Raw genomic sequence first — 22,409 nt, 5'->3', positions numbered from 1 at the left:
CAGAGCAAGGTAAAGCTAAAAATTCCAGGAGTCCATCTCAAAATAACTCATAATTGTTAATGTTCCGTATACACCCAGATTAAGTCTTTCAAGTGAAATCCCCCCGACCTTGCACAGAGCTACGCAGTGGTTCAAGGTGTTACTATCCCTTCTGGGGAGGCTTTGAGAAGGAATCTCCCTTGTTCGCCTCCTCTCACCCATGTTTAACACTGCACGCCAACTGTCCTCGCCGAGGATATTTAAAACAGAGGGCTGGGAGCGCTTAGAGGAGAATCAAGGTCAGCATCTACAGCAGGGTGTGGAGACAGACGGGCCGAGGGCATTTTACTCTGAATCAGTTCTTAAAAGCATCCCACTGGTGAACAGTGTTCTAACTCATACACTGTGGTAAGGACTTATGATCAAGGTATTATCTGAAGTTTTAAAGATTTTTTTTTTATTTAGTTATTTGACAGAGAGAGATCACAAGTAGGCAGAGAAGCAGGCAGAGAGAGAGAGGGAAGCAGGCTCCCTGCTGAGCAGAGAGCCTGATGCGGGACTCGATCCCAGGACCCTGAGATCATGACCTGAGCCGAAGGCAGTGGCTTAACCCGCTGAGCCACCCAGGCGCCCTTATCTGAAGTTTTAAAACAGATCTGTGACTTATGAGGCAGGGAATTTTTTAGGTACTAAGAGTAGAGTGGCATGGAACAGGGCCCTCTTTTCCATGGTCTACTTACTTCCACAGGTAAGAAAATAAATATTTTAAAAACAATATGGTACTCGCTATAGCTAAGTTTCCTGGGAAGGCTGAGAGAGGCACAGAGGGAAGCAGGAAGGCTGGGCACGGCTGTGCAGAAGAGGCATAACTGAGATCGTCTAGAAGGACGGTAGGCATTGGTGGTTCTAGAGCCAGAGGAGAACTCTCCAGATCACGTCTGCACAATTACGTGAGGGCTTCGGAGGAATATGGCTTATCCTGGGATGCAGGATAATCTCCAATAGCGTGTGTGTCTTACAGATGCTTCATTGAAAGCATCAGGAGAGGGCTGTCCTGCAGCCCTGCGGAGTGTGGACTGACTCAGTACGCAGTGGGTGTTGGGGGGGAACAGGTGTCTGCACGAGGAAGCGGTACAGATATCTGTAGCATTTCGGGGAAACAATCAGGGCCACTATGGAGTATGGATTGGAGTGAGCGGAAATCATAGCAGAAAGAATTAAGCCATGTTTATCTAGCGCTGAGGGTGGGCTTCAGCAGTGGGATTCGGGCTAGTGCATGAGGCAAAATAGTGTGTGTGTGCATGCATGAAGCATGCAAGCTTGTCATCATGCCAGGGGCATCTGGGAGATGACTGGAGGCAACGGAGGGATGGCTGTGCTGGGGCAACACTAGAGAAGGCCCTGAGCTTGCACGTGGGCGTGAGGCCGAGGAGAAGCCTCACAAGCCCTAAGATTAGCGTGCTCTCGTGGTGAGCCTGTGCATGATCCAGGAAAAGAAGAAACTCCTTCATCAGCGACTTGCAGAAATAATTAAACACACTCTGAACACTTTGGGGGGCATGACACAAGACAACGTCACGCCTTATGGAGCTCACTGTCCAGCAGAGGAATCTGACACGACGACGAATGGTGACAGACTGTCACGAGCATCCCAGCAGGAAAACATGGAAGTGTGGATAGACGTGGACACAACCCTACAAGTACACATCTGCATTCTCTGTACCGCTGCCCCCGCTTTCTGTGGTTTATCTATTTGTCCCAATTATTTCTCTGTGTATATATACCACATCTTCTTGATCCATTCATCTGTTGATGGACATCTAGGTTCTTTCCATAGTCTGGCTATTGTAGACATTGCTGCTATAAACATTCGGGTACACGTGCCCCTTCGGATCACTATGTTTGTATCTTTAGGGTAAATACCCAGTAGTGCAATTGCTGGGTCATAGGGTAGTTCTATTTTCAACATTTTGAGGAACCTCCATGCTGTTTTCCAGAGTGGTTTCTCTGCTTTGCTGTATTCACTTCTTTTTATATTGGAGATAAATAGAAGAGCACAGAATCCTTTGTTTTAAAAACAAATCCTTTGATTTAAAAACAAATAGGAACCTCTATCCATTTTAGTAAGTATGGCTCCTGTCAGGTAGAATTAAGTGTACCGTTACATGGTTAATATGAATGCTTGCCTGACATCACCACTCTTGGTTCGGGTGATCCACGTCTTTTCTGTGTTTAAGTGTTAAAAATGTCGATGTTAAAAATGATGACTTTAATTGATAATATAAACTATGATTATGATTTTCATAAAATGTAATTTTTATTATCATTTCTACCTGATGATAAGGTTGGTAATTTATGTATGGTAGCTTAGCCTAGCAATATTTCATTTTATCAAAAAAATATATCAAGAGTATAATTTGTAATATAATGTTTGTGTTTTTGGCCCAATGTTAGGGGGCATTAAAGTGAAAAAGAAAGATAATTTAGATAATCTTACTGAGGACACATATCTGGAAAATCTTACTCTCTAACCCACAACATTAGTTAATTCATGAAATCACTTAGTGAAAATGTATTTGTAAAGTGGAGACCTTGCTAGATGCTGAAAAGATAAAATTAGTTGATCTCTGTCCTGGCTCACTGGGAGCTCACAATCTCTGCGGGAAGACAAATAATACACAACAGTTTACATCTTACACCTCAATGGGACATCCATGCATTAACTCAATACAGACTTATTACGCACGTAATATACAATACGTTTCATGTGGCAGCAAATCCTGTTTCAATATGCAGGCATAGCCTTGCCTTTCAGGCTCCGAGTCTAACCAGACGTGTCACTCTTACAACAACACATGCTTAAGAACAGCAGGGACGCACATGCTGGGGCCGTTGGAAGAGTTCTCCGAGCGGGGTCTCGCGTCCTCCGTCAGGATTTCTGTGAAAACAGGATGCTAGTACAGGGCAACCCATTTATAGGCAGCCACACAGTATGACATATGGCTGCTTCTAAATGAGCCACCTGGACTTTCCAAGGGGACGCAGGTGACGCAAGGAACACGCCATGCTTGATGCTGGATGGTTCTGCCAGGTTTGCAAACAAACAAACACACACACAAGTACATATACACATCGGTACAAAGCGATATCCAGAAATACAAGGAAGTGACTTCAGCCAACAGTATATCACATTAACTACACAAGATGTAATTTGATTCTTTTTCGACTCTATTTCTACATAGAGTGATAGCTTTTGTGTTTCATCTACATAGAATAGTTTAAGGAGTAACTTCCTCTCTAGAAAAGACTGTTTTCTGGGGTAGGAGAAGTCCAAAGTAAATAAATAAAACTCAGCCTGTTTTTATTTTAAACTCGGACACTCACTAATTGCATAAAATACTTTGACTATTCCAAGAATCTGATTATGCTGATTTCTTTAAAACTCAGCTATAGCAGCTTGCAAGCCTGAAGAACCTTCATTCATGTCCATGTATGAGGTTCAGAAGAGCTGGAAACTAGCAATTTCTACTTAACTAATTTAATATCAAAACAAGGAAGAAACTAAAGCCAAATTGAACACAGATTCTGTTAGTTTGTGAAAATAATCAATAAAGAACCAATAGAACAAAGTGGCAAGTCAAAGACATCTACTAATATGTTTATCACAAATACCACAATTAAAATACACATTGATCCACTGCTATATAATTACACATTTTTAAAGACCAAGATATACTTTCAGCAAAGTTTTCTTTTAAAAACTAGAGCATTCCTGTAAAATTAAACTGTACAATTATCATTTTTTTATTTTATTTTCTCAGAGTTCCAGCATTCATTGCTCATGCACCAGACCCAGTGCTCCGTGCAATCTGTGCCCTCCTGAATACCCACCTCCAGGCTCACCCAACCCCCCCGCCAAAACCCTCAGTTTGTTTCTCAGAATCCAGTCTCTCGTGGTTCCTCTCCCCCTCTGATTTCCCCCAGTTCACTTTTCCTTTCCTTCTCTTAATGTCCTCCAGTTTTTAATAGTAGAAAATTTTCACATTTTTTTGCTTTATTACTTATGAAAATCTTGATCCATGAAGTGAAAATGGTAGAAAAATGGGAAAAGTGAAATTAGGAACACATCACTGAGTTATTTTGAAAACCACCATTTTTTAGTAGTAGACATATCAGCACATAGTCTTAATCCCCACTGTCTAAAACTCAATGTTTACATTTGCATGCGTTTATTTTTATACGGGAATTGACATTTAATCAACACATTCAATTCTTCTTTTACGTTAGTAGAGAACTACAAACTGTGGCTAATTCATTGCTTTCGGCCACGGATCTCAGGACCTTCTTCTTACTTAGGAACTGAATAAAGAATCGGGTGTCTTCCATAAAGGCCATGGTGGACATGAAGCTAGTAGTTACTAGTTAGTTACCGATTAGTTAGTAGTACTAATTAGCAGAGCACACACTGGACCATGCAGTGCTTTAGGCAGATCTGCCCACGCCACCACTTTCATCCTGAAAATAATCCTACAAAATAACCCTACACCACGGTTAATTGTAGGACCCCGAGTCCGGCCGACTGCGGAGGTGTGTCATGGCCGAAACCCATGCAGGTGCCCTGGAGAAAGTCAGTTTCCTGTCAGGAGCACACACAGGGTTAAGCGGTGATTCCTGATACAGAGTTCCCTTCCGCACGGCCCCTTCCTACCCCCTCCCTGACAGCGTCCCCCAGTGGTGGCTATGCCCACCCTGGCTCCTTCCACTGTCCTTTCCAGGAAAGGGGACTATCCAAGACACATCCTGACGACCTAGATAGGAGCCCGTACTGTCTCTTCTCACTGGCCATGAGAAAGTTACTGGATTGGGTCCAAAAAAATGTGATAAAGAATGAAAATTTCCAAAATGAAAATCATTTTGGAAAGACCCATGGGGATTTCATTCTTCTTTGCTCATAAAATAACTAACCCTTCCCCTTTCCCTAGAAAAGTTTTCCACATTGGGTCAAGAAACATGTCAAATTCACACACAACCAGACTAACCCCACACACTCCTCAAGGGATTGCTCTGGGGTCGGCCTGCGACTCGGGTTCTGGTTGCAGGAACACGGCTCTCGGCTCCCCTCGGTCAGTGTATCTCACTCTTGCCAAAGAGAAACACAGTGTGTGAGGACGGCAGAGGCACCCACGGACAGTGTCTGAAGACCCTGACTAGAAACAGCAGAATGACTGCCAAATGGAAGGGTCCCCACCGAAAGTTTCCCCCACTGGGAACAGCTGACGAGATGGCCAGTGGCCCCGGGCATGAGGACATAAAGGACAATGGGACATTTTGAAATGATGTCCAGAGTAACTCCAGTTCCAAATCCCTTTTCCTTCATCTGCCCCCCTTCCATTTCCAAGCGTTGACTACGAACACGAATGTTTCTTTCTTCCTGCCCTCATATTGCAGAGATTTAATAAGAAAAAGTAAAAGAAAATACACTGAGCTCTTCCCAAGCAAACTCTGTGTAAACCTAAGGGATTACCAACAATACTCGGGTTCATTGTTGCTGTTACTACTCAGGTGACGTAAGTTGCATTATTCTGCAGCAGGTAAATACGAAGTAATTGTCAAACGGCATGGCAGAACGCACCACCTCAAGCGATGTTGCGAGGCCATCATTCCCCAGAAGAGACAGCCACCATGGGACCGCTGCTGGCATCTCCGAGCGCCAGGACAGAGGAGCACCGTTCCTCACATTCCACCTCCCGTGCTTGCAGACTTTCTGCACGAGTGACAGCCACCCATCAGCCTAACTGTGACTTGTAAGCGCCAGCCTGCCCTCCCCAGCTGGCTTTGGAGACATGAGCAGAGCGAGCCACCTGACTCAAGGGCCACGGGGTGTGATCTCACCCTGCCGTGCTGAGATACGCTTGCTCACTGGGAACTGTGACGCACTGGCGTGTGGATTCTCATGTCTGATAAATATGGCCCAGAGTGTAGTTGCAAAACCCGAATGCCAAACGAAATGAAATAGGTAGCCAAACAATTCTGTGAACCCAACGAAGCCCATGAGTTCACTCTCTCCCCGGATGGGCACCACTTCCATAACACCAGCTCATGTCAAAGACACCCACTCTCCCAACACCATGAGATGATCTGACTCCCTTCTGTCTGTTGCTCCTGAAACCATGTGCCCAGGTGCTGGGCAGCCTCCCTTGTCTGCTCCCTCACAAGCATCCACTCTTCCTTTCTGACTTCCTGTGCTGGTCCACACCTCCCTCACTCCCACCAAGGATGCTGCCAGGGTCTACTAAGGGGATTTCCTGGCCAGATCACCGTTGAGATGCAGGTGAAAAGCACAGTCACAGTCTTGTCACAATCCTGTCACCCACTCTTGCCTCTGATATCCAGGCTCACTGCCCAGCTGGGCCTGAGCATCACTCATGTCCTCCAGGTCACACCTGTCCTTTAAGACCACATTCAGCCCATTCCTGCTCAGGCATCCCTAGCTCTCCCTCCTGTGTCCTCTGTCCTTCCTGAAGTTCTCACAAGTGCCACCACAAAATAAGTGACAGCTGGTGGCTGCGTGTTTTTTATTCTTCAACGTTTGCCCGTGGATAGAGTATATCACCCCACCTAAAAACACGCTTCTTTGAGGACAGGGTTAAACTAGTGAATACTGTTTATTTCATCATCTGAGGAAGTTGGGCAGTTAAAATAGAAACACCGAAATGTATTCATGCCACTATGTTTCATTGGTGCTTATATGAATGCCAACTTGTTAGTAACTGCTTTTAATTCAAATAAATGAATAAGGTTCTGAAGATTTCTAAAGATTTTAAAATCATGAAAGTAAATATATGACTTTTAAGTTTTCATATGTTCTAATGTTCCCAAATTTTGGAAGATTTAAAAATAATGTTTAGTCAGAAATATCCAGTTACTGAAAATTCAGAATGGTTACAATATTATTTAACCAACTTTGGATGTTATAGTTTCATATTCCTCCATAAATGGGTTTTCCAAAGAGGTAATCCCAACAGTTCTCATCACGTACTGTTGTGGACATGGGTAATAATATATCTATATAATGAAATGGGTATTTCATAGAATGATTTCCATGAAATTATTACTATATGAAATTCAATACAGAAAACTTTAGCATTAAGAACATAAAATGTTCTTATTTTGGTCACAGTGAATTTAGTTTGATGATGACAACAGAAATTTCAAGCATTTCTGATAGTCTGAAAACCGCACTAACAGATTCTGTGTAGAAGCAGAAAATTTTCCTACATTTCCTGATGAATGATGTGTTTGTTCATTTGTATTTTTTATTAGAACCAATTTGTTCCTTTAGGTCTAGGAATTTGTCTTTTACATTTAAAAAAATCAGTTAAACGATTAAACATTCACATAAATAAATAAATAATATACAAGAACCAGCAACTTTTCAGCATTTTCTTCAACTATTGTGCAGGAGGACAGACGAGTAACTCTCCCAAGAGTCCCACTTCTTACAGATCTTATTTGTACCGACATGCATTAACTACCTTTAGAAGCTTCCAGAAGACAAAGCCCTTCCATGTGCAAATCCACTACCACTGGAATTTTATGATTTGGCTCTTCAATAATGTTCCACTGACCAAGATGGATAATGGCTCAGATTTCAATAAATTCACCAAAGCTGTAGGGAATCCTCTGGACACCTGACTCCTGGTGTGGTTGTCTTACAGTCAGACCTCACGACTGGAGCCAACAGCTATGGGGCCAGGGGACCCATCGGCTGCCAACCAAGCCTACCAACACCTAACCCCAAAGCCCACACTCTACCATGCAGGCAGCGCCCCTGTTCAATCTACTTGCTGTTTGGCAAAGGAAATAGGTTTCTAATTAATATCATGGTAAAAACTTGCCTTAAGAAATCCTGGGGTTTCCAAATAAGTGCCCATTTTTATTATAGATCTTAACAGTACTGACCCTTGCCTCACCAGTCCAAACCCAGCCTTCAGCCACAGTGCATACCTCTCACCTCATTGACAATCCTCCTCATCAGAGTCCTATAATGGCGAGATTCTTTAAAATCTGTAGTTGACATCTTTACCTCCATCACCTTTTCTTACAGGCATTACCTCAGAATGAGATGACACAACACCCAGTGGGGAAATTCTAATTTCATTCCCATCATTCAGTCTGTGCCACATACTAAAGCAAGATTAAAAACCCAACACCAAGCACCGAGGGGTGTCAAAACCCTGTGACCGAAAAATGACATCTACTTCCCTTCCACTTCCAACCTACCATGGCGTCTTCCCGAGTCAATCAATAACAGGTCCAGAACCCAGCAGCATTGGGGTCGCCTTCTGCTTCTCTTTTCTCATCCCCATATAGAAGCCTTCACTTGCCCCATTGTTTTAGGGAGTCAAAGGTCAACTTGGTTGAAATCATCACAAGAAAAATTTCATATCCCTTTCAACAGTAAAAATATCTTCTGATTGCTCCCAGCGTCAGAAGCATGGGTGTCCAAAAACAATGACTTATTTACAGAAGAAGAGTGTGTGCCGCGATGACAGATCGCAGCTGACAGGTGCCACAGCGAGAAGCCTCACTGCCCGTCCCCAGAGACAGAGGCAGCTGTCCTCCTCCAGCTCGGATTTCACAATTAACTTAAAACACCGGACCACATATGTCTGCGCTTGCATTTGCTACCGAATGCTGTTCAGAGGATCATTCCGGAGCCTTTGTCAATTTTGAGCTGAAACTTCACGTTTTTTTTTCACATCCTTGTCTAATCGCTTCATGTTGGAATTTAACAGATGGGCTAATGCTCATATCACTGTTTTCTGAAATGTTTACTTAGTTAAAAGAATGAAAAGAAAGAGACTCATTTGATGTTCTTGTAGACATCAAAAGAGCCTTCAAATGTCCTTCTGTCAAAATTCATACCGTGGAGAAAAAAAAATAAAAATTTTGAGTCTGAATAGATTTCATGGCCTTTTTCTTTTTATAGCATTTTTACAAATGCCATAACACATGCAAGAAAAATCAAAATCAGACATAAACTGACCTGTGATTCATTACCCAGCACTGCCTCTCTGACAAGGCATGTAAGTCTCAGGGACTCTTATCTTCCCGCAAATGACCTTTTGTGAAAACAATGTATCTATGCCTTTGACTAATATAATAATTATTACTTTTTATTTCCCCTAAAGGAGAATGGGAAAAAAATTCTGCCATCACCCTTCTCATAAAATGTGAGATTTGATAGCATTTGGTGATATCATCTGTCAGCCTCCCCTTAATGCCCTCTCAAGTCATTTGCTTTTAGTTTAATCCTTATAATTAAATTATTTATGTCACCCTTCTCAGGTTCCTTTGTCTTTCTCAAGGTACCGGTGACCAGCAATACATCCATCTTTGCCAAAGATGAAAATAAGTAACAATGTGCGTCGACGAGCAAATTGTCACAAAATATAAGGAATAATTAATTCTAAAACAAACAAAAGAAATTCACCAAAGTAAACCTCCAGGAAAATCATGTACAGCCACATAGACACTAGCATGGACCAAAGGGCACGTGGTAACTTCTGTAGGATCTGGGGACCGTGAGGTGGGTCACCAGGTAGTTCTCCGTTCCTTATTACACAATTCTCAGGTTATCACAGAAGTGAAGCCTGTCATGGTTTCACTGGAATTTTTTTAAAAATTTTTTTTAAGATTTCATTTATTTCTTTGAGAGAGTGAGAGAGAGATGAGAGGGGAGAAGGTCAGAGGGAGAAGCAGATTCCCCGCAGAACTGGGAGCCCGATGCGGGACTCGATCCCCGGACTCCGGGATCACGAGCTGAGCCACAGGCAGTGGTGCAACCAACTGGGCCACCCAGGCGCTCCTTCACTGGAATTTTTAAAACATAGAAAATATTTATATTTTAGTCTTTGTGATGCTATACCTGTTAGTAAAGTAGCGGGATGATAAACATGGGATTAGAAGTCAAGGGACAGGGGCACCTGGGTGGGTCACTCGGTGAAGCATCTGTTCTTTGGCTCAGGTCATGATCCCAGGGTCCTCAGATCCCCTGCTCAGCAGGGACCCTGATTCTCCTTCTGCTGCTCCCCCTGCTTGTGCTTCTGAGCTCTCTCTCTGTCCAATAAATAAGTAAAATCTTAAAAATAAGAAGACGGAGAATGAGAAGGAATCGTCAAAGGACAGGGATGTCACAAGCATATTTACCTCCCATTTGTGTCTGACATTGAGTAAGTCAATTAAGCATCACTTTGTGCCAACTTCTTTTTTTAAAATGGTCATAATAAGACTTTGCTCCTTCCTACGTCTGAGAAATGGATGAAGATTTATGTCTGGTTTCAGGACAGCCTCACCTTGCGGCAGACTAAGTGAGAGGTGCTTCTCTTTCAGAATGCTGGGCTTTGACAAAGATTCATGTCCAAGCCTCTTTCTTAGAGAGGTCATGTTTGGCTCTAATATTGCCTTGATGATTTCTTTTTTTTTTTTTTTAAGATTTTATTTATTTATTTGACAGACAGAGATCACCAGTTGGCAGAGAGGCAGGCAGAGAGAGAGGAGGAGGCAGGCTCCCCGCTGAGCAGAGAGCCCGATGCGGGGCTCGATCCCAGGACACTGGGATCATGACCTGAGCTGAAGGTAGAAGCTTTAGCCCACGGAACCACCCAAGCACCCCTCGTCTTGATGATTTCTTCCAGTAAACATTTGTCTTGATTATTATCTAAAAGCGTAGAAGTAACAATAAAACTTTCTGACGCAAACAAACAAGAATTATGTACTTGGACTGGGGACTGAGGACATTCCCAGAGACAGAACACCTTTCCTCTTTATAAAATGTCCATCTTGTTCTTCAAGTACTAGAGAGTTCTTTCCGGGGCTTGCTAGCCACCTACCTCTCTACTGTATCTGAATGACGTGGACCCCTTTTGCCTTGTGATCTTTCCATTGAAAGCTGTTCTATTTTGAAGAATGTTTCATACATGATAATGTTTCTCTAGGTTTTCTTTTCTTGTAGAAGCAGAGTAAGAATGCAATCTTCAGAATTCTTACTGGAAGGCGTAAGCTTCTAAAAACATGCATGAATGTGTCTTGATACATTGATAGGAAAGGTTTCCAACAAGGCAATCACAAGCATAGAGTTCTGTGCTTGTCACAGCACCGATGTTACCATTTTCCCTCCTTGTAATACTATCCTTTGAACAGTGAAACAAATTGACTGGGGAATTAAATTTTTCACTGAATATACAGTTTTAAAAATGTATCAGTTTGAAGCTTATTAGAAATAGGCTTTTCTTTTCTCCCATAGTGAGAGTCACTGTGTTGCACTTCATAAGAATTCACGGCAACATTGTTTCAATGGCGATCCCCTAATGAAAAATGAACCCAACACAGAAATAATGAAGGTAGAGATGTATGGCTCATTTTCTGGGAATAATACAAACATGCAAGTATGTCTGATTTAAACATTAAGTGCTTTCAAACTGGTTTTTCTTTTAGTCAAGTTGTAGAATAAGTTTGTTTTGTGGTTTGGACCCCAGATTGCTCTCCCTGAGCCTTGGCCCCTTCTGTGGGCCACACATCTTCTCGTCTTTTGTGGAAATTCTCCTTGACCCAAATCCCTTAACGGGGTCACCTTAACTCTCATGAAAGATAGACCAAAGTCACGGACAGGTGCATGCTTTGGAGATGTGGGGCCTGAAAGACACAAGCCGAAACTACAGCAATGTAGAAAGTGACTTTGCAGTGGTCTTGTTTGCAAGACAGATTTACCGCTATTAACCCAAACACATCCCTGAAATTTAGAAGTACAAGTAAACAATCATACTGTATGTTTACACAACACTCACACACACACACACACGTGCACACACACATTTTTGAATACGGAATGATCTGAAAAAGGATTTAAAAAGCAACATTCCTAAATGGGAAAACGTGAGGGACAGTCTCAAATGGGACGCGATGACCCCCACCAGTGCACGACACTGACCCCCACAGGATGCTCTCCCCTTCCTGGAGTGTGGGCGGGATCTGTGGCAGAGGCAAGAGAAAGCTCTAAGCCACGCAGCCCCAAATCAGGGAGCCTGCGTTAGTCAAAACGGAGACCTCCTGAGTGCACCTGACTCACTCGGGTGGAAGGTCTGGGCCTCCACGAGGCGGGGGGCTCTCCTGCCGGCCCTGGGAAGTGGAGGTCTTGTCTATTGACAAGTTCCCGAGGTAGAAGAGTGACCTTCCTCTAGGGACTTGGCTGCCTGATGTTGACACTTTGCCAAGGGCCAGAGGCAATCCTAGCCCAACCCTCAGGACCCTATGAAGCTACTCTGACATACAGAGTTTCCGTTAGAAGTTTCTGTTACCCCTAGCCCCCTCAAGACACGTGTTGGCAGTCATCCCCCAAGCATATGGCCCACCGATGTACATCTGAAGGGTCTCATGTTTCACTAGACAGTCATAAATGACTTTTTCCAACAAGAGCTAGCTAGCCCCTCAAGTCCTGGAAACCTTGCTTCCAAACTTCTAAGAGACTTTTCGCTCTCGCTAACCCCCTACCTGAAAGTGTATAATCAGTCACCGTCACAAGCCCAGGGTAGCAAATCTGTCTGTCCCCAGGGTCCTAGCCTTGTGCTTTAATAAAAGCACCGTTTTGCACTGACACACCTCAAGAATTCTTTCTTGACTGCCAGCAGCCACAGGGCCTGTAGGAGGGACAGGGGCCTCGGGTGGAACGGGCGTCCCGGCCAACTTGCTCACTGCCGTGAGACCCTGCGAGGCTCCACTGAGCCAGGCCCCAACTTCCCGCCCCCAGAAACTGTGAGTCCTAAAGGTATCTTAGGTCCCCGAAGTTTTTGGTAATTTGTTACACAGCAATAGAAAACTCATACACAAAATGACTGCCTATTATTTTGAAACACCTTTATAAGATTCCTACTAGTTAACTGTGGGGAAAATGAACGCTGCTAATTACATTTTTCCAGCAGTTTTATCTGCTGAATTAATGGCTATCTGAGAACAAATCTGTGCTCTGTGAACTCATATTTAGAAACCGCCCCTCTGTCCTCCAGGATCTCTATCAAAGTAACACAATGCGTTTGCCACAATTTTCATCTTCATTGAAACAAAATAAAAATCTGCCAGTGTTCGTGCGGGTTTATGCGCAAGCTGGTTCTTTTCTTGGCCCCCTTCCATGCGTGTCCTTGTTCGCAGCACAATTAAAAATGCTTTTACAAGCTACTCATTGAACACAACATCCCACACTTTGGCATGATTTTCTAGATGATGTTGCACACCATAAAGACTGAGGGTGTGAGGAACCCTATTCTTCAGAGAATAACGGCTGATTTTACTCTAAAGCAGCAACACTTAAACACGTACACACATGACAACCAACAATGTTTGGGACATTAGTGAATTCCTTATTATTTATAAAATTAGATGCTAGACCTTGCTCTTGAGAACTGCCTTCTCGCTTAAATAGAATTTCTAAAACCCCGTGGTAAGGAGAGAGGGAATGGGTTATGAAACAAACAGAGTGTCATGCGTGTGAGTCTCATTCAGTCAGGGAGGTCCAAGCACCAGAAGAATCTCTAGTAGAAATGAGGGGGAAAAAGAAAAAAAAAAAAAAAAACAAAATAAAACAAAAACCAGGGCAGATCTCACCACACACACAAAGAGTCATTCGAGGTGATGATTGTGTTAGCCTTCTGTGATGATATTTCATGATATATGTGTGTATCAGATCCCCACCTAAACTCACAAACTGTTAATTGTGTGCCAATAAATCTGGGGCAAAGCCACAGAGGCAGGGGGGCTCCTGGTATAAGGGAGGAGACAGGAGTGGGAGAGGGACACCCACAGGAAGCTCCACCAGCGACGCAGGCTACCTACAGGCCCAGCAGAGCATGAGCTCTGATTGCCCTCGGTGATGTCGAGGACGCAGGGCGACCGTTTCCGACGTCTGCCGTTCCTCCCTGTCCAGCTTCCCGTCAGTAAGTGACTGCTCACGTCTGAGTAGACGTCACGCTCACGGTGTTTCTGACTTGTTTGGAAGCAGGAAGGTAACGATGCTCCGTGTTTCATCATCGGCCTTGAGGACCCATTCCCAGCCCGAGCCGCGCGCTCGCTCAGAACAGTGTATGTAATGTCGGCGCCATTCCCATCCGAGAAGCGAGTCAGTCCAACGTGACCGCTGCAGCAGCCCGCGGCGCTGGGCTTGGCTCTCTCACCCGCAGGGTGCACGAGTCCGTCAGACTCAGTTGTCAACCCCAACGTTCCCGGCAAACAGAACCCGTAGAGGGTCACCATCAAGGAGGACGCCGATGGAGGGGCCACTCGGTAGAAACGGGCAGCCGGCTGGGGCACAACCTTTTGCTGCAGACAATATTGTGGAGGGACTTTGAGGTTTCTCTCTGCGCTATTTAAACAGATAGTCCAGGGTGGGGACAGGGGAGTGATTTTAGGAATGTGAAGAATGGAAATTAGCCGGCCTTGAGCGATCCGGTCCTGGGATCAGAAGGATCCCAGGAGGAGCAGAAGGAAGGAAAGGCCCCTGACTCCCCTACAGCCCAGTGGAACCTGGTCTTCTGCAAGTGACAGGGACGCAGGAGCTGGGCCTGTCCCTGGAGTCCGGCTGTGTGCCCTGTTATTCTCGGAGCCACCACACACGACTGTAGGATATGGTGGAAGGCAGGAACCTTCCAGAGGAAGGCCTTTGGTTTGTTTTTTTTCCTTTGTAAAAGTAATTGGTACAACAGGGCCACACGGACTAGTACTCAGGGCTGTGGGTCAGGCTGCTCACTTCCCAACTGTCCCCATCTCTCTGAAATGGCCCTTGGATCACCTGAGCCTCCGCACCGATGCCACAAACCCTTCTCCTCATGCTACTTTCTCTTCGACATTTTAGAGCAGTCTTTGAAGGGGGGTTCCCCACTCTCTGGCTTCTCCTGTAAAAGTCTGAAGCAACAAAATGAGGCTCGTCACAGCCAGAAAGGTAAGTAGCCCAGGAACATGAGCCAGCTGCCTCTCAGAACAATGACTCTGTAGGACCAGACGCTGGTGTTGTCTGTGCACCCAAAACAGATGCCTCCCATGGGAGGGCTAATAGGATTGTACTGTAATGCCAGAATGTCCATAGCCTGATTTTGAACTAATGACTGGAGTCAGTCCATGCACCAGAATCCATATGTCAACACAGAGAAGCTGCTCTCTTTCTACTGGGGAGTCATGCTGACACCCAGGAATAACAAGGACGTTGCCTGGTAACAACAGAAATGGAACAGGTCAAGGCAAGCCGAATCAGTGTATCTCAACACAGCATCGGGTCCCCCAGTGGACTTGGACCGGACCGTCGCCTTCCTTAGGCTTCTTGGCCTGATACATCTTGGTGGGGGGGGTACAGTGAAGCTTCCAGTTTTAAGGTCTATCCATGAGCACCAACCACCGCACACCATCCAAGCCATCCCTTCTTTCTAGTTTTTTATAGATATGTATCATATTCCATCAAACTACTCCATTTCTAACAAGCACTAAATGTCCCTGTTCTGTCCCATGATGCGTCACTGGAAATACCAGCACAAAGCCTTTCTGCTTCCTCAAGCCACACCTGGTAGCTGAGGGCACGACCTCGCCATTTGCAGCCTCTGCAAACCCCCAAACCCAGGATCCACACTGCCGTCGGCTCACCGTCCGGCCATCCCAGACTCCCACGCAACCTCATTCCTCAGATACCATTAGTGGCTCTGCTTGATGCTGAGGGATCCCTCTGCCTAGTTTTTAACTTCCGTAATCAGATTCCTGCAGCCAACCACGACGCTACTTTTCTCCTTGTCACACACCCTCCATTCTACTCCGACTCTCCTGTTCCTTGTCTCAGGAGCACAGAGGTCATGGTCATCTCCTCACACCTCCTCCCACACCAACCCAGCTCAGCGCCGGAGGTCCTCACTGATTAAGTGGCTGTGGACGTGACGCAGCGTTGATGGCAGTAAGGTTCCTCTCCTGGAGAACCTCACATTTTACTGGTGTGAAAGCAAAAGATGTTCAAAGTATAAGATTGAAGACATAAAGGAAAGAGCAAGTGATTCTTCTTCGGGAAGCTGGACAGCAGGATAACGTTCATACGGGAAACAGCATCTAAACTTACTCTTACGGAAAGAAAGGACGTCTAGCAGTAAGGAAAGAACATTCTGGAGGCTTCTACTGTTATTCCAGCCTTCAATGATCTCTCGTTTCTCTGGAAAATTCTATTTGTGTGTGTGGCTTAAAATATAAAAATCACATATTATCATTAATATGAATCTATTATTATAGTTTATTTGGGGGAAAAGAGCAAACTAATATAATGATGAACTGTACACAGGGCCAAATATAACAATATATTTAGGGTCCAACATATCAGTGTGTATCAGGGCTAAGAGGTGACCCTACGACAACACCTAAGACCCGTTCTAGTTGAGAATACAACTGTTTAGTGACAGTTCTATTGCCGGTGCATCACGAGTCCCACATGTGATTATCCTAAGCCCTTTATTGTGAACGGGAACACTGGCTTTGCCTACTCTGTCCCAGTATCGGGTAAACCATTCCATACAAAGGCCGAGTCATTGATTAACCGGAACACAGGTCCACCCAGACGGCCCAGACCTGTTCTTCTGAACTACGGTTATTTCACTAGAGAACATTTTTTGAATCGTTACAGAGGGTTTGTTTGAATAACGAAGAGCGTACAATCCAGAAAGCCTGCTTCCATCCCAAAACCTCCTGTATGTCGTGTGCTAAAATGTTTCCGAAGAGAGACTGGTCTGGGAACATTCTTATGGAGCTCTAAAAAGGTTCAACATATTTTTTAAAGAATTCTGAATTCAAATTTAGGATTTTTTAAGAATTCAGAACTATTTTTTTCTGTAAAAGGAGTTGCTGAAATATTTAGAAAACATTAAATCCACCTTTTCCTGATATCTGAAGAGCTTTTCAATCACCCGGAGAAAGCAAAACAAAAATGCTTAAGTTTAGGTAAGGTGAAAACCTTATTGCCCTGAGACAGCTCTGTGGAATCTTAGTGCTTCATGGATCACAGCCAGAATAACAATGATGCAACTGAAGCTTTTTGTCTTACAGGTCAGACATCTGTGTGAGCTGCAGACGACAATAAAGTATGAACACCCGTGGTCCCTGATCTCAGAGCTCATGGGCTATGCCTCCATGTGACATAATTATAGAGTCAGAAGACTATGCTCTGTTATGAAAACAAACAAATCTGTAATAAAAAGGAGTGTTTGGTCATGGAGGTAAATATTTTTCAGTTGCGCATTGCCGTAACCTACTACTCAGAAACCAGTAGCTACCTAAGATACAATGTATTTATCCCAAGTTCTCCCAGAGATGCCTGGCTTTTCCTCCTGGCCAGTGCCCTTACATATATAAATATCATGCAATACATGTGTTACTCAACAAGGAGGGATCATCTAAAATATGCAAAATTAAGTTTACCAACTTAATTCATAGTTTAATTGAAGTTCTGGGCTTCAGTCAAAGACCCGATTTTGGGTCCGAGCTATAGCTCTTCCAGATGCAAAAGCCTCAGCAAACCACACAAAGATCTGGAGACGCAGTTTCTAATTGGTGAAGAAGAGGAAAAAGAGCTCTTTACCAGGACCAAGAATTACCAAGGTGGGAAAATCAGAAGGTATGCAAGAGTACACCATAAAAACCAAAGGAGATATGAATATCACTTGTACCCACTTCGAAAACATTAGGATGTTTGATAAGCATATATTTACCTTCTGTTGACATTTTCTGATCCATTCATGTGTGTAGATTAATTAGGGGTCAAAACATTTGAATATGAATGTTTCCTTAAGTGATGCAATTAACTAGCAAGAGGCAACTACAAAAGTCTTTGGAAGTCAGCTGAAACAATCTTTACCTAGTCTTAAGCTTTAATAATTGGCTCAAAACATTTTATAACCATTCATTATTTCCAAGCTATCTTTTAGGGATGAATATCTGATTCAGGTATTCGATCACACTGTGGGAGCTTGGGATTTTTTAAAATTAATTACTCGGTGTTTAAACCCAAGAATTCAATGGGAGTTAATAATACTAGGGTTATATAGCCATCAGCACTGTCAGTTCTAATCGCAAACGTATTTTCCCATCTGGCAGTATGACACAGATCTAGGGCAATCTTGCAAGCAAAACTTGTACCCAGGGAGCATCTATGTTTTTGTAGGTGGAGGCAAAGAGGGAAGACACGCAGAAAAGATAATGACTCCTGTCAAATCGGTTATACTCGGAGCTAACTACCAATCATTGCCAAAACTCAGAAAGTTTGTGCTGCTAGGTAAAAATAAATAAATAAAAGAAAGTAAAGAAAAGGGGAAAAGTCCATATAATTAGAAAGTGTCCATAAATAGATCACAGACCATAAATTCCAGCTTTCCTGAAGTCACCCAGAGAAACAGGGAAGCAGCGATGGTCCTGGAGCCATGCCAGCTGCCAGGGAGAAACATGGGCTCATGACAGCCGTGTGAAGTTGCAGGGTGAGAAAAGCACATGGAACCAACCCCTCGTGATGAGGGAAGGTGGGCGTCATACACAGAGGAAGCCCCCTTCTCCTCGCAACCCAGCCACATGTTGGTGGGACCTATGGACCTTCTTAACTACTTTCTGGGAAAATAGAAGGCAAGTCAGTATTCTGGAAACAGTAAAGGAACTCCCTCCTTGATGATCAATCCCCTTGCTTGAAATTCCAGAAAGCATGAACTTGCTTCTGGATATCTTCAGCACAACCACAAGAATATAGGAACAAGCGTTCATAAATGAAGAATTACTCCAGTTGGAAAGAGAGAGAAGACAGGAAGCCGAGACTAGGATCGAGATGGGACACAAAACAGAAGCTTCGCGTGACAGGTTTTCTATGAGGAGCTGAGGAAGAGCCCCATCAAGCTTAGTTACATCCAGACCTTGGCTGGTATTGGGGATGAGGACGTGGACGTGCCCAGTGACAGGGAAACACACAGGCCAATGCTTTCTTCTCTCTGGGGACGAACCATAATTTGAGGCACGGTTTTCCAGATAAGCTAAGGCAGCAGCAAAATCGCAGGAACTAGCCAAGTGTGCCTAGAACTCCTCTTCAGTTCCAATAAACCCAGAAAGTTACCAAAGAGTTTCCAGACTGGTTTCCTTCTCAAGTAGCCATATTCCTCTAAGCCCCTAAGATGAGTGTAATAGCTTGGAAGTGGGATTAATGTGTCTAAGTAATAGATCAGAGACCATGAACGTACTGACGGGGAACTCAAAGCCAAAGGAAAAAGGAGATCACAACAGTGTACAACTTACCTGAAAGTGAGCAAAAAGGTTTGTTTTACAAGATCGCTTTGAGACATGTTTCAAAGTGAAATTCTGAAAAGTAGAATTCTAATTATAAAGTGATTTTGGAATGCCAACTGGTGCTAATTTATTTTGCATACCATATAATTCATATATTGCTGTGTACGGAGTCTCGTAAACGGTTATTTTCACGAACATGAAAAATAGGTTTTCTGTGATATCAGGTCTCTACTTCTATTTTTGTCTAAAGCCTTAGGGCCCGTCCCCTGTAATTTTTCCCACCAAGGGGCTGTGGAGAGATTAATCTTCCTTCGAGGCACCTGGATTAGCTCTGTGTCTGGATAATTACTACCACTTCCGGCCTCCCGCTTGCTTATCTGTCAAATAAAGAAATCAATCTCGATGAACACTAATACACTTTCATGCTGAAAAAATCCAAAATTTCATGGTTTTTGTCATGGTGCTGGCATTATCAGTATGTTTAAACATCAGATTAATGCAGGATTGGACTGTCTTCTACCTTTTCAGCATTTGGTTCATTGATCACTTCACTTTAATTAGTGACCCACACCACAGAGCTGCATGTTTTACTTTACTTGTTTGGGACTAAAAATGTTGGAAATAACAGAGATCATATTGCACTTTTCATTTTTGAAAGCACCGGCTCTTTCCCTCCTTTCTTTTATACCTTCTTTGTCTACTCCACATTCATCTCCAGACACCTTTTTCCTACAATGACGTGTATTAATAAGGGGCACTGCGGGACCCCTGCTTCAATCGGCGCCTGTGACCAGAGCCTGGATCCGGCAGCTCGTGCACCCGCTACCTTTGGCAAATACTGGAATTTTTTATGTTTAGGACATCAGTGGTGCTAAGAGCGAGCTTGGTACACAGGGTTGTTTCATATTATGATATAGTACATGCGTATTTACATGTATCTGTGACAATTTATGTACACACGTGCAGCTTACGTTCTATAATATGTAGATGCTAATATATCCTGTTGCTCGATGCGCAGGTATAAGAGTGAAGTACTGACAGAGGTTAGGCGATCCAGGACTATTCCTGCTAATTACATCAAACAGTCACTCTAAATCTTTCAGATACATACATGTGACTCTCTGGCATTGTGCACTACACATAATCAGCATTTTTTAAGCCCGGGAGCTCTTAAATGTCATGATATTTTCTTTTCAGGTACAGCCATTATCTTATGAAAATATTAATATTTCCAAGACAATAAATCTCCAACTATCACTTCTGGAAACATGTCTCAGTTAAGAATTAAACAGCAATCCGCAACACAGTAGAGAGACCAGAGGAGAGGAAAAAATCAATATTTAAAATTTATCAGCTAAGTTTAAAAATGCTAAGGCATAGACGCATCCCGAGAAAATAAAACGAAATGCAATGCTTTGTCCTGTGCTACTTACTCGTATAGGTGAGCTGGAAGCCCTGGTCCGTGTCCGACCCGTTGGTGTTGAACTCAAGCCACAGGTGGTTAGATGTGCTGTTCAGGACCAGCCCCATGAGCTCGTTCTTGGTGAAGGCCCCCAGCGGACGGGACGAACTGTCTCTTCCGTCGTACACCTAAGGAGAAGTCGTCACGTTTGTATGTTAGCGATGCCAACAGGACATCCAAATCTTCAAAGATGTGACTTTGTGCGGCATTTGGGAAAGGCTGACAGTTCATTGGAAGCTGAATGCGTGACATTGAGAAACAGTCTTTTTCCTCTAAGTTTACCTTTACCGTCCCCATTAAAGAGAAAAGAGCTCATTTGTGGTCCGTTCACTCTACCCTCATCACTTCGGGCATTCTTCCTGTTTTACTTATTAAAGAAATATTTATTTGCATTTCCGAGTTGCATTACTTCCCTTTGTCCCCCTCCCTCAGAATCGACTTCCCAAGACTGAAGGGACCTATGCTATTTTAGGGATGACATGGTCTTTGAACTGTCTTGTAAGTCACCAGACATCTCATCTCTCCCTGTGCTCTCCTACCCAAGTGTAATACAAGACAAGACAGGACGTGGGGATCCAGTCACATTCTGCAGCCTTTGAGCTGGAGGCGACTTGAGTCTTGAATTAGTTGAAATAAAAGAATCCCATCAAGTAATAATGTCACAGGCACACATGGCCTTGCTCTGAAACACTTTGCACTTGACTCTACCTTCCTAGGTGGCTGTAAGCACGCATGCTTACACAAATATTTGGAAGGCAATTAGACAGGCTTGCTTTTGCACAGACATGAGGGGTAAGGGAGGGGGGCATTCTGGGCAGTGCCCCCAAGTTTCCCCATGGTAGACCTCCCCGGGCGTGGATGACCTCAGTGGGACTGTGTCCGTTTAGGGCATGGCCCTGTGTGCTGCCTGCTAAGGCCAGGATTGACCGCATTTGCTTTCAGGGAGGATTCAGCGCTGAGGGTCCCCGACGCCCCTAGGGAACTATCAAGACTAGAACGCATTGTGGGATAGTTAATCCGTTTGCCTCTTTGAACTACTGCAGTAGTTCATCGCAAGGAACCACACCGGTGCAGATGAGGGACTCCTGGAAGATAGCATGCATATGTACTATACCGGAAAACATCCCGTTTTTCTTGATTTAAAAATTTTAATTAAATAAAGGGCACGGAAGACTCAGCAGACTCCTTTAATGCCCATTTAGTTCCCCACTGTCTTCCTTCTCACGCGGATTAATTCTTACTTGTCTTCTCTTAGCTCACTTCTAGTCTGTGTATAACTACAATCCCCGTCAACGGACTCACACACATACAGAATCCGAAAAGAAGACAAAGCATTTGGAAAAATCAATTCCGTAAGTTATCACTTTATTTTTTCCCAGTTAAACGAGCAGATGCTAGAAGAGTGGAGCCGGGTGCCTTACAGTCCGTCCAGCGACGGGTGCCTGCTGGAAAGAGCATCGCCCGCCTGGCTTAATATGGGGATGCGTCGGACAAGGTCGGTGACACCCAGACTTTGATGAGTTTTAAACCCAGAGGAATCCGGCTCAGAAAGAAAACGTCCAGGCCTTCCTGGAAAGGTCTCATGGCACTCCACATACCACACAGTTCTCTGCAAGATGCAGAAACCCACAGAGGTGAG

General features: G+C 44.0%; 1 protein-coding gene across 1 annotated transcript in view; it reads right to left on the bottom strand.

Moving 5' to 3' along the window:
• Window positions 1-22,409, bottom strand: part of CSMD1 (CUB and Sushi multiple domains 1) — a 2,021,046-nt gene that overhangs the window by 320,411 nt on the left and 1,678,226 nt on the right. The window contains exon 23 of the mRNA XM_045997494.1: window positions 20,742-20,898. Within this exon, the coding sequence (XP_045853450.1) occupies window positions 20,742-20,898 (157 nt within the window). The remainder of the gene's footprint in view (window positions 1-20,741; window positions 20,899-22,409) is intronic.

This window comes from Meles meles, chromosome 2 (assembly GCF_922984935.1).
Source record: "Meles meles chromosome 2, mMelMel3.1 paternal haplotype, whole genome shotgun sequence".
NCBI classification, from domain to species: domain Eukaryota; kingdom Metazoa; phylum Chordata; class Mammalia; order Carnivora; family Mustelidae; genus Meles; species Meles meles.
The sequence above is the reverse complement of the archived record's forward strand: the minus strand, read 5'-3'. Positions and strand labels throughout refer to the sequence as shown.